General features: G+C 39.9%; 1 protein-coding gene across 3 annotated transcripts in view; it reads left to right on the top strand.

The window, feature by feature from the left end:
* Positions 1-12,883, top strand: part of ankfn1b (ankyrin repeat and fibronectin type III domain containing 1b) — a 163,840-nt gene that overhangs the window by 111,149 nt on the left and 39,808 nt on the right. For all 3 annotated transcript variants that reach the window (XM_029277984.2, XM_065949791.1, XM_065949792.1), the window contains one exon: positions 11,083-11,205. In XM_029277984.2, the coding sequence (XP_029133817.1) occupies positions 11,083-11,205 (123 nt within the window). The remainder of the gene's footprint in view (positions 1-11,082; positions 11,206-12,883) is intronic.

The following is a 12,883-nucleotide window of genomic DNA, read 5'->3' as shown; positions in this document are numbered from 1 at the left end:
TGTGTGTGTGTGTGTGTGTGTGTGTGTGTGTGTGTGTGTGTGTGTGTGTGTGTGTGTGTGTGTGTGTGTGTGTGTGTGTGTGTGTGTGTGTGTGTGTGTGTGTGTGTGTGGTGATGTTGGGTTGTTTGAGAACTTCCCAAGAGCAGGCTGCCAGACCAGAGAACTTAGCAGGCAGAGACAGCCATTGTTTTGGTATTTTGGTCTTGTGTGTGTGTGTGTGTGTGTAAGAGAGAGAGGGTGTGTGTTTGTGTGTAAGAGAGAGAGAGAGCGTGTGTGTGTGTGTGTGTGTGTGTGTGTGTGTGTGCGCGCGCGCGTGCGTGTGCGCTCGCGTGCGTGTGTGTGTGCGTGTGTGTGTGTGAGAAATAGAGAGGGACACAGGAAAGGAAAAAGAGACAGAGATTAATTTGAACAGCAGCAGTGCATAGCATTTTCCACTCAGTTTTTAAACACAAAAGCATGTGTACGCATTCATACACACACACACACACACACACACACACACATACACACACACACACACACACACACACACACACACACACACACACACACACACACACACACACACACAAACACAATAACATGCATCAACAAAACATACAAATACACATCCCTCACAACCACATTAGCTGAGGGAATTCTCAGGGAAAGACGTTTTTTCTTTTACGTTGCACAACACGCAGAATCCTTTACCAAACCTCTCCCTCCACTTCGAAACCACACACCAAGATTTGATCAGCTTTCCCAAAAACATCTCAACACTTTGGATACTCACAGCTTTCTGGCTTATGTTTCTTCAAAATTGTGATTTCAAGGCTAAACAGCTCAGGGAACAAACAAGCTAACTCAGCATTTCAACTGTGGTGAAAATGTTCATGTCATCTGTAGACATTTTGAATGTTCTTACCACACTAATCTACAGCATTTTCCTTCACCTAGCCTTAAAACATGTTCTCAGCAGGGTATTTTTACACATCATGTTCATGACCAAAGCCTCCTCTTTTGTTTTACTGTAAGACTAGCAGAAAATGACATAAACCTCAAACACAATCTAAAATATGATTTACCATAGACTGTATAAAACATGGACATAAAATGTTATCTCCACTTCATTTTTGATCAATCTAGAAACTAGCTCATTAGAAACCTCCTGGCAAACAGCTACAACGCGCCGTCCTGGAAGTGAACTTAGCCACACCCCAATTTATGAAAATGTCTGTATTACTGTTAGCCCTTTCATTTAAAAACAGATGAGTTTGAACTGCTTAGTAACTCATACACCTCTTCACCTATGTGGAGCATTATAGTTTCAAGTTAAGGGGACCCACACAGGATGGATTTGGTCACCCTCTTAAAGGGGTATTTGTGTGTGTTTGGATGTGAGTGTGTGTTTCCCTGACTGCACACACATCACTAAATGTCTACACTCAATGCTTATCCATAACTCTTTTCCAAACTTAAACTTATGATCATATACCAAACCATACATCCAATCCCTAATTGTAATTAGCTCTATAATTGGAAAATGTTACATTTCTAGGAGTCTGCAAAACCTTTCCGTTAGAAAGGCTTTTGCTCCTCACAAATATAAAAATGCAGGAAACACACATACACACACTCTCTCCCTCCTCGAGGTTCCCCTGTGCTTTCCAGCATAAATAATCCCCTCAGTCTGCTGGCTCAACCCTGATTGGAATCTAGACGCCATACTCAATTGTGGGTAGATGGGGGAAAGTGGGGTGCCCTGTGTGTGTGTGTGTGTGTGTGCGTGTGTGTGTGTGCGTGTGTGTGCGTGTGTGTGTGCGTGTGTGCGTGTGTGCGCGTGTGTGCGCGTGTGCGCGCGCGTGTGTGTGTGTGTGTGTGTGTGTGTGTGTGTGTGTGTGTGTCCATGCTTCGAGCTGCTTCAAGGTCATAAACACAATAACGGAGGGGTGTCCACCTCTGTGAGGCCTGGCCTTTAAAAACCTCTGTTTAGAACTAAAGCTGGCAAATGGATCTGCAACCATAGACTCACATCAGTAAGTCAGACTCATTCTCTGTAGCATATTTTCTACAAATCACAAAGAGTACACACACTATTTTTTCTACCGTTAGCTAGTCAGCCAGTGAGCAAGTGAGCCATTAACCCTTACAGACCAGCAACATTGCTGCAATACTCTGTACCGATACAGGGGGTTAAGATCCAGGCTCCACAAGGTTTTATCAGCTTTTCTGTGTCCTAGCAGAGACCAGCTGGAGTTTTATGTGGAGATTCTGCAGAGAATTATGAGATTCTGTGTGGAATTATTAGTGGGTTTCAATGTCATGTGATGTTATGTGTTGTGTATGGCAACTGCTGACCGTTACCAGGTTTATGTAGATATTTGGCAGCAGCGATAAGGCTGTCTGATTTGATCAGATAAGCCCAGCTCCCTAGACACTCAAACATTATTATGTTACTGTATGTCTTTCCTGGATTGTGGCCCACTAATAAATCACAGTCAGTTCCTCTGCTCACCTTGGATTCAGGGTGACTGTCATTAAAGTTTACATGTCATCATTCAACATTTTGTTTAGGTTGTATGACTGTATTCAGGTTTGGTGAAAATTTTAAGAGACGGGTTCAAATGCAACATCTTCTATCATTCCTATAGACTACCACTTGATGACAGCTAACTTTAGCATTGAACTACATCCTAGCTAACTCTATGTTATCTGATACTCTTGGCTAACATTAGTTAACTATAACTGCATTAAAATTAAAATATAGAATCGATGGGCGATAATGTAATTTGAGTATTAGGAGGGTTCTGGTTTCCGTATGTTGTCTGCTGAGCTTTCATTGAATGCAGGAAAACAGCGGTGAGCATACAAAAAAGGCAGACAACTTTTTCTGCAGTGTAATCCTGGATTCCTGAAGACATTTAGCTTGAATTAATTCAAATAAAAGACGTGAAACTGACAATTTGCTTGAAGATGTCCCCTCTTGACGCAAAATCCATTTTTGTCTCTAAAGTGTCTTGTCTACATGTTAACATACACAATGAACTGTAGAGAATGTTTTGGCTGTAAGCCATTGGCATAAACCCCCAAAAGTTGTCTGTTGCTCCAAAAGGACATAGCATCATCAGACGATGGCCTCTGCATTCAGAAATGGGGCAAGCTTTAACTTTTGGCCTTCCTATTATAATGTGTTAAACAACAAAAGGTAATATTGTCTTCAGGCACTTCCTACTTTACAATACTAAAAGCTAACATTTACTGTTGTCTAAGAGTTGTTGCACAGATGGTCTGAAAATGTTGCTTAGGGCTGTGCTCATGATGGATTAACGTTGGATCTTTGTAATATAGCAATGCGTAAGGTATTTTACATGCTTTTTGTAAAGTGTCTTCAGATACCATTTTGTTATGAATTGGTGCTGTACAAATAATGATTGATTGATTGATTATCTTGACTCTTAACATATGGCTATAAAACATCTTTAGGTTTTCACAATCCGTGGTCTTTTCAGTTGTATAAATTCATCAATCAATGAATTTGTCAACATTTGTCAGTTTTTGAATCATTCAACTTGAAACTTGGAAAAGAGCGGTATGTAAATAACTGTAGTTTTTTAACTTTAGTTGGCTCCCTTTGGTGTTGGGTTTGATACAGTTCCCTGTGTGTCGCCCTCTGCTTTTGATATGTGGCATAAGGCTGACTCAACACACTGAGATATACCGATGATGGATCTGCAGTCAAATTTTTGAGCTTCCCACTACGCTGAGTGTGACAGCAGGGAAAGATGGCTGCTGTGTGAATATAGTCAATACTGTAGGTTAGTTATGTCAGCTGGATCTGCAATATGGCAGTATGTTCAAATTGGTGTAACCACATTTTTCCAATAAGACATTTAATAACCCCAGATTATTTTCATGCAAATCACTTTATTATTTCATCTCAGCCAACCAAAAGTGAGTGGAAAGTGAAAATTGTCTGTGGGACGGCTTACCTTCCCACTCCCTCCTAATATGGTACTCCAGCTTCAGTCTCTGATACCTTATTGGCTGCCATGCGCTTGTCAGCTCAATTCAAGATTAATTTGACTGCAGATCCATCATCGGTATATCTCAGTGTGTTGAGTCAGCCTTATGCCACACATCAAAAGCAGAGGGCGACACACAGGGAACTATATCAAACCCAACACCAAAGGGAGCCAATTACAGTTAAAAAAAGGCGCTGAATTCTATTTTGTCTCCTTGGCAATTCCTGGGCGGTTCTCGCCAATTTTGTAAAAAAAACGAAACAAAAAAGAAACGTAATAGGGCTCAAAGTAATAACAGGGAGATGCTTTATAAAAGAAGATAAAACGTTGAGTGTGACTAAGAAATGTACCTAATGAGGCCATGGAGGGAAAAGAGCCAGGATGGAAATATCTCTGTTAACTGTGGGAGGATGGGTAGCATATGAGAAGATGTGTGTTGGTAGATAACAGAGTCTCTTTCTTTGGCGCGTAGCTGTATGATTAGCTCATTAGCACTTTAGGCTGAGGGAGTTATTGTTAGCATTTACTTGTTAAGGAAATGAGCTGGCTGTGACTCTCCTCTCCATTAGACCATTGGGTGCTAGAAACGTCTTCTATCAACATATTAGCTTTGTGTTGACATTTTTTGAGTTATACACTGTAACATTTTGCTGCATTTAATATAAGAAAACTGAACCTCATTTTATCATCTGCAAACTCAATTCAGGTATAAAGCATAAGAGTGCTGTGAAATAGCTTCTTTTTGTACACCCTAGCGATTAGAAGTCAATACAAACATATCACAAATGAAGGGAAAGCTCATTAGCTAGAGAAATATCAGTGAGTTTTATTGGTGAGTCCCCAGTCCAAGTGAAATAAAAGCAGCCTGGGCCACGTAGGGAGACGTACACACAGACATGGGTTTTGATGGAGATGGTGAGTGGAAAACAAGGCTTTCTTTGAGCACATTTTAATTAGCAATGTTCATAGCTTGGCTTCGCTCTTTTATGATTGGACCACTGAAAGCCTTTTTGTTTACCTAATGAAACACATTGAGGGGTATGTTCCTGAATTAAACTGTGTTTTTGTATGTGTGCTTGCATCCATTTCTTTTGCATGTATCTGTTCTATGGTTGAGTGCCCACATTCTATTTGGCGTATTAGACTTTCTATTGGCAGAGAGAAGAAGCCAAAGAAGGAGATTGAGATGAAAGAAATCCTTGCGCTCTGTTTTCCCTCCAATCCTAAATAGTTGTTTTAGGGAGGCAGCCATTGGCCATAATTGTTGAAATGGGGTCAGGTGTTTGTCTGTCCTGCTTATGATTCACTATAGTGTCTGTGTCTTAGTAATCTGGAGTCAGATCTGTGGTTGAGGGCAGCCCAACCTCAGACAGACCACATAGATTGTGTTATGCATCGAGTTCTGCTGTGGGATCCTTTTATAAACATGTCTCACACTAAAGCCTCTGTGTGACCTACAAGTCTAATTAGAACAGGCTTGTTGTATTATTTACCAATTATCTAACATATAGATATAAAACGTGTAACCAGGAGATCAAAAACTCTTAACATATGAAACAAAGTGCATTCATTAGAAGAAAATGTAAAGCTCCTAATATAAGAATTGAACATTGTTTAGAATTTAAATGTAGTTTATGTATCCAATAAAGCATCAGTCATTTAACAAAGAAAAACCTTGTAGGTTCTTAACCAAAACAAAGCAGATCATTAACTCCTTGGTGATTGGAGCTACTTTATGAATGTTTAAAATGTAGTATTAGCCTAACATTAAAAAAAATGCTGTAATTAGGCCACTTACTGTAACTACTTTGAAAACATATTTGAGCTGTTGTGGTTTTACAAGAATTCCCTGCAGTCTTAACTTTGCTCTCAAATAGCTGTGGGTTACTGAATCTGTGAGCGGGGGTCAGAGTTCACAGCTGATAGCTTTATGTACTGTATGCAAGAACAGTCAGTTCTTTAGATGAGTTTGTCCTGCACATAAATACCACTGAACAATTAATTGTTAAGTGTGTATGTGTGTGGGTCAACTTTTTCTGCACATCCCCACACAAGCCATCAGTGATGACAAAAGGACTCTCGTACTGCTGCAGGATTGGTGAAAGTTACAAATGCTGGCAAGATCATAATCTAAGTCTTGGGCTTCACTTTTCAACAAAAACAACACAAACAAAATATTAGGGAACAGTTACCATTACTCTTGAGCTCTCTTAGGCTCCTCGTGATCGTTGGTTGACGGTCTGCCAGAACAATCACGATTTCTGATATTTTTCTCGAAGGGGTAAACATCATAGTAATCTTAGGTTTAAGGGCCTGCCTCAAAGAGTTGATAGCCAAGCTAGAAGCTCCCTAAAGCTGTACGGGGTGAACAGGATATGAGCTAAATGCATATGACCATATTGATGTCTAGAATACAGCCAGCAGCATTCACCTGTCACGCACAGCCACCAAATATTTAATATTTCATATATCCAATTTAACACGAGGTCTAGTGGGCATTGACTGTTTTGGAGCCAGCCTCAAGTGGACGCTAGGAACTGTAGTTAGTGGAACTGTAGAAAAGCTCCCACTACAGAGTTGTTGTCTTATAGATGGCTGAGAAAATGATCGAAACAAATTCTCCCTGGTCTAAAACAATCTATAAGCCTTGGTTCATGTTCTTTAAGAACAATAGATACTGAGGTGTGAGATGTGAGATGTCAGGGTATGACACATACAGGTGTATCTGTTTAGGGTTTGTTTAGTAAGGTTAAAGGACGAGCAGGAACCTGACACACTGGTTGGTTCCATGTGTAAACTTTCTTGGTGAATTTATAACTCAAGTCTCATTGGTTGTGTGTGCATAGGATCACATGGCTTCAGGATCAGTTAATTATGTAGGGATTTAATGCATCCTCTTCAAGCCTCGGTTTAATAAGAAAAAAACAACAAATCCAATGACAGATTTAGTTAAACAGTAATCAACACCAGGAAAAATGAAAGACAAAATATAATTCTGATGAGAGTATAATCGGCGGGGATATCCTGAGAGGGTCTCTAAGGGGCTTGCATCATCACAGTGTGCCTGCTGTGGTGATGTTATCATGGACAGCTGCAGGGGCCAGGGTCGAGGCTCTCAGAGAATCAAGAGGCAGCCAGTTGCCAGTAGATCCCCTCCATAGAGACCCACCTGCTTCATATGTCCATTTTTTTCTTTAAACCCCTCAAAGGGATTCCCTGAGTCTTCTATGTCCACTGGCCCCCATGTCTTTGAAGTCATGATCCTATGTGTTTTCATGGCATTGAAGTCATTATCCTATGGTCGTGTCATGTCATGCGTTTGATCCAAAACTTTGTTTGAAGTTTTACAGGGAACTCTTAATGTAACTATTGGTCACAGGCCAAACACATTAGATCTATTTAAACCGATGCAATTACAGCAACCAATGATGATCCCAACCGATAATTTCTGGAGTCTATTTATGAATCAGAGATTCAGTTAAATCTATGTTTTATGTAAAGGGACATCAGCATCAACGGTTGGCAGTAGCTGGCATGCATATGGCAGTGCTACTAATTCAATTAAAAGCCCTTGAAGAAGAAGCAGCCCTGCCCAACTTAATACCATCAATTAGGGGTTGCTTTGCCGTCTGACCAAAATCCCACACCCCATTTGTGTGATTCATATGGGAAAATATGCCTCTTTGTCCACGAGGTCAACCAACTCTTTGGAGAAGCTGGCTTAGGGTCAGGAAACAGTAGTTGAGGGTGTAGGAGTGGAAACGGAGGCGGTAGGACAGGGGGTTGTTCTACTAGATAAGCCAGAGCATGAGGTCATTTTGAGTGGGAGCTCGGGTTATGACAACGTCTTTATAATGAAACAGCTGGCCTTACCGGGAAGCTCTTTCTTACCACTGCTGCCTAATGCTGGCTCGTAGGGCGATTCATTTTATGTCTCTGTGAATAACAACAAATCAAGACCAGCTCTATGCGCGAGGTGATTTGACAATGCATCAATCAGCAGTGATTAATTTTTTCATAATATTTGCTTTCTATTTTTAATCATAAATAATTCCCCTCAATTTTCAGACCAAAATAAAGTTTTTCTTAGATGTATTCAAAGTAAAGTTTGGCAGCAATTTAGGTTTATTTCCAGTCCGTCACATCAAAGCTTTGATTCCATTTTCACTCTTTAGAAGATCTATTTAATATTGAAATGTACTTTTCTAAACGTCACTTTTTTCTCTTACTTTTATTGAGTTGATGCTCGGAGGGTGTTCATTTATGATGCCTGTCATGGAACTGGATGCTGAAAATTAATACCATTTTGGCAATGATTCAATGTTATTACAAGACATTTATATTAAATTAGTGAAAAAAAGAGTACAGGATGTTTTGAGTGAGGTAGCAGAAAGCCGAGTTGGCACAGATTTGTAACCTTTAAAAGGGTTTCATTTTATTTTCCATAGTCACAGTGGTCTTTTTCCACCCTACAACAATTTTTGAATTTTAATGGTTCAATAAAGGTATTGATCTGATTGCATCTTTTCGAGTAAACAGTCTCCTAAATCTTTTCTGGCTCTTGCATAAGAAATAGATTTGACAGGAAGCCATCTACTTGTCAAGAACGTATGGATTCCTCATTTATTTGGATGCCAAAAAAAGAGCATGTGACATTTTGCCAATGTGGCAATTGAATTAGGCCTATCTGGACGCATCACCACACTGCCATTCATCCATGTCACTGTTCAGTAATCAAAGTTAACAGCATGAACTATTGTGTACGATTTCATCAGTCCTGTTTTATTGAAGCCTTATGTGAGCTGTTATTTCTTCAGCATCTCACATAAACTGACGACAGTGATGGCAAAAACAAGCTTTGTGTTTGAGTGGCAGGGTGCACCCCAGTAGTCCATGCTCCCCTCAATCCAACCACCCCTGCAGTTTGTCTCCAACTGAGCTCACCATGGAGACTAAAATGCTTTTTGGCTCAGGTTGAGAGGAGATCTATGTGTGTGTGTGTGTGTGTGTGTGTGTGTGTGAGTATATATGAGTCATTATTAGGAACGTTTTATCATTTCATAATGGAATGGAATCAGCATGTGTGTGAGATTAGTGCTGTACAATGCTTGGGTATCACTTTATGTAATCCTCTGTCAGTAAAGAAAGAAATGCTCATGCAGGACCAGCAGGACATTTGATTTAAACTGTGCATTTTATAGTATAGTTTTGTTTTTATTGTGTAGTGCTTTGACTTACATTAACATTATTCACTCACTTTGGCTGTATTTATATAACCCTTTGCTTGGTTAGTAGTGAGAATTTACATCACAAACTGTGCTGTGGAAATGTTCCTCTGTAAGCCTGGCTCTTGGATAGAGAATATTATTACATTTTGATTAGTCCCCACTGTTAGCACAGCAATATTGCAATGCTGAGTCTCATCAAATGTGTCCCGTGCTAGAAAGGAAGAAATATTACATTTCCTGTTTTTAATTTTGAACAGAAAGTTGAGCTGGGACATTGGCAGCCCAGTAGAGGAGATTAAAATGTGTGTGACTTCACTTTTTTTTCCTGTGAAAAAGATTTGGAGAAAATTATACAGGAAGTATGCGGCTTTCCCTGAAACCTAATGTTTCCTGTGGGAACAGCAGCATTGTAACACAGTTTATCAATGTCTCCGTCCGCATTTCTGCTAAACTCTGTTTAGTTTTTAGTAAAATTAATTCTGTAATGCTCTCCTGAAATACTGAATCTTGAATTAATATTTGTATATTGAAAATATAATGTAAGAGCCACAACTATTAATATCAGCCTTACCTTTACAATCATTATTCTAAATGTTCAACTTCTATAATCAACAGAATCAGTCCTACCCATTTCATCATCATTATTATTGCTAATGTTACTATTAGAATGATCAGTCTATCATCATACTTACATTTTACTGCAAATACCAAACAAACTTTTACAATTACTTCTCACATTGTAGCCATAAATCACTTTTATTTATCGATGTTCGATTTTTCTCCCCAACATAGTTTCGGCTAATTGCTGTTCAGAATGAGTCTGGTTCTGCTTGATGTTTCTACCTCTTAAAGGCAGTTTTTAATGACAGTACTACTGTAGTAGTACAGTAGTACTGTAACTATGCTAAACGTTGCTTCGTGCTGTGTTCATGGTGGATTAATGTTGGGTCTTTGTAGATAGTAGATAGTACGTTCCAGACCGGCTCTTTTTGTAAAGTGCTCTGAGATAGCATTTGTTATGAATTGCCGCTATCCAAATAAAGATTTATTGACTGATGGATTGATATTCATACATTATTTTTCACATAAAAGTTCTACCTTAACATAGATAATAAATATCAGTCCCTCTATGTGTTAAATGGAAGTAGTGAACTACCATGTCTAGCCACTTTCCAATTGGATGTTCACTTTTCCTAAACTATTACTCAAAAATTTTCATTCAACCCTTTATTTAAGCCTCAATTGGATGTTCACTTTTCCTAAACTATTACTCAAAAATGTTCATTCAACCCTTTATTAAAGCCTCTAAATTCAATGACATATCCCTCATTTGCAGTAATGTCAGAGATGCAGAGAAATGCAGAATTAAAACAAACCAAAAAAAGACAACACCCACTGAAAACAATGAACACTGAGGTAAAGTGGTTTGAGATCTGGAATTGATAACCAGAAATGAGATTGACGATCTTGTGAGTGTGTTGTAAATAATTCCTCTTTTTGGGATTGTAAAACTAGAAGCTAATTTTCAAGGTCTTATTAAAGTCACAGTACTTTAAGCAATGGACTTTAAGTAGACCAGTTTTGGTAGGATCCATGGGTCATGGGTTACACAGATAGAAGTTGTCAGATAGCACATTGTTAGAAAAACAATACAGAATAGAAGTAAATAGAATAGTATCATCTGTATAAAGATGGATATTATAGACAGTTATCAGGGACAATATTATCGGGGTAAACTTTAAATAATGCATAATAAGTAATATCTTTATAATGGGAATCATATGGGAAATCAAAATTGAAGCCAGGCATCAGTGTTATCCTGAACTATATATTCTTCTTCTACCTTTTAGGTCAGAGACGGGGATCTACAAATTCACTCATCGCCTCTCCCTCAAAGAGCGTGTGACAAAGGCAGAGAAGACTACGTCAGACAGACCCTCATCCTACAGGAGACGCTCCTTGAGTGTGGACTGGTAGGACTTAAGACCAACTCATACTCTGTTTCATCTCTCATGATCTCTAAAAACTGAAGGTTCTTTGCTCTACTACTTCCTCGTGAGAAATGTCATGAAGCGGTGGCAGCACACATACTCGAGACCCATTCTTTCAGGCTTTTCTCAAACTATGAAGATTATAATTAAATAAGACAGATGAACTTAATTTAAACACCATTTGGAGAATATTTTGACAATCATACTTGAAATCCTAAAAGTGACTCTTAGCAAAAGCGATACAACTGCCAGGTCTTTTTGCTATGTTGTGTCTGTACAAACTCAAGAGAGAGGCTGAGGAGGATTGGGGGCTGGTGTTTGGGGCGTGGGCTGAGTGGTGATAGGCTGTGTTCTGCCTCTGGGTCTGGGTTTCGTTGAAGAGCGCCAAGCAGCTCCAGTGGCGCCGGCTCATCTTGCTTTTGTAAAGCTCCAGTCCTCAGGCAACTGATGAAAGGAGTTTGAAAGCTTTCCATCACGAGGGCTGCCTTCCCAGTCCCCACCCATGGGACTCCTTCCCAGTCTCCCCTCTTTTTGCTTAGCCTCTACTACTTTATCTACCCATCCATCCTGCTGTGCGTCCGTCCATCTGGCATCCCCCTTGAGCTTCCTGCTATGTAGTCTTGGCTCTTCTGTTATACTTCTCTCACTTGTGGGAAAATAGACCTGGATTAAAGCGGATCTTACACTTCCTTTGCACTTAATTTACTCAAGTAAAAATGTCCAACCAGTCATGGGTTTGAAACAGTTTCCAGGTTTCTAATTGCTGCACAGGGACTACAGTAGCTGTTTAGTAGAGTTACTTTGCGGTTTCTGGAGTTACAGGTGTGGGATTCTCTGAGGTCCCATCTAATCATGCTAACACCCAGTGTGAGGTCTTACAAGGTCTTTTGTCGGCCTTACGAGACCTACTGTGTGGTCTTGGACTAATGTTGCATTGTGTGGTCTGCCAGCAGAAATGTGGTGTTAAGTGTATGAGCATTTGGAGTGTAATGTGCAGTGTGAGGTCCTTCACTTTACGGCTTCGTGTTTTCCTCAATGTTGCCGGAGAGGGGATCTGGCCTTTAAAGTTCAGGCCCTGATTGATGTAGTCTGGTTTTAATGAAACGCAGTGGGTAGATTGGACATGCTCATTTACAAGAGGAATGAGGAGGGGCTCGACTACAGCTTGATTCTGACTTACTCCGGCGGCGAGCCACTGTTTGGGAAGTGTGACTGGTCTTTTGTGACATAATAAACAAGGGACCCCTGGAGGAGAGATTCAAGGCTGGGGGCTGAGTCATGATGCTGGGAGGTGAAACAAGGTTGGTCCGGCTTCTGACAAGACCAGTGCAGCTCCTCTGGAATGCACAGTCATCAGGGCGGTCAAACACATGTTTTCCTGCTTCAAACTAGCATCTGTTGAAAAAATCCCTTGAGTCAGTTGCATTTTTGGAATTGTTGTACATTGAAAGTACTTCCTTTAGTCCTATTTGGGGAGTGCTTTAATCATTTTGCTTTCATTTGTATTATGCATTGAGGTCCAGCTCAGTGTTGGGGTAAATGTTGCAGGGTTAACTCGATAGTAGTATGGTATGATATGAATATTTCTCCCACTAAACAGTTTAACAAATAACAGAGCCCTAATTAAAAATGTTATCTAACATGTTTTATCTTTAAAAAA

This window comes from Labrus bergylta, chromosome 21 (genome assembly GCF_963930695.1).
Source record: "Labrus bergylta chromosome 21, fLabBer1.1, whole genome shotgun sequence".
NCBI lineage: Eukaryota > Metazoa > Chordata > Actinopteri > Labriformes > Labridae > Labrus > Labrus bergylta.
This window is presented reverse-complemented; position numbering and strand designations above follow the sequence as displayed.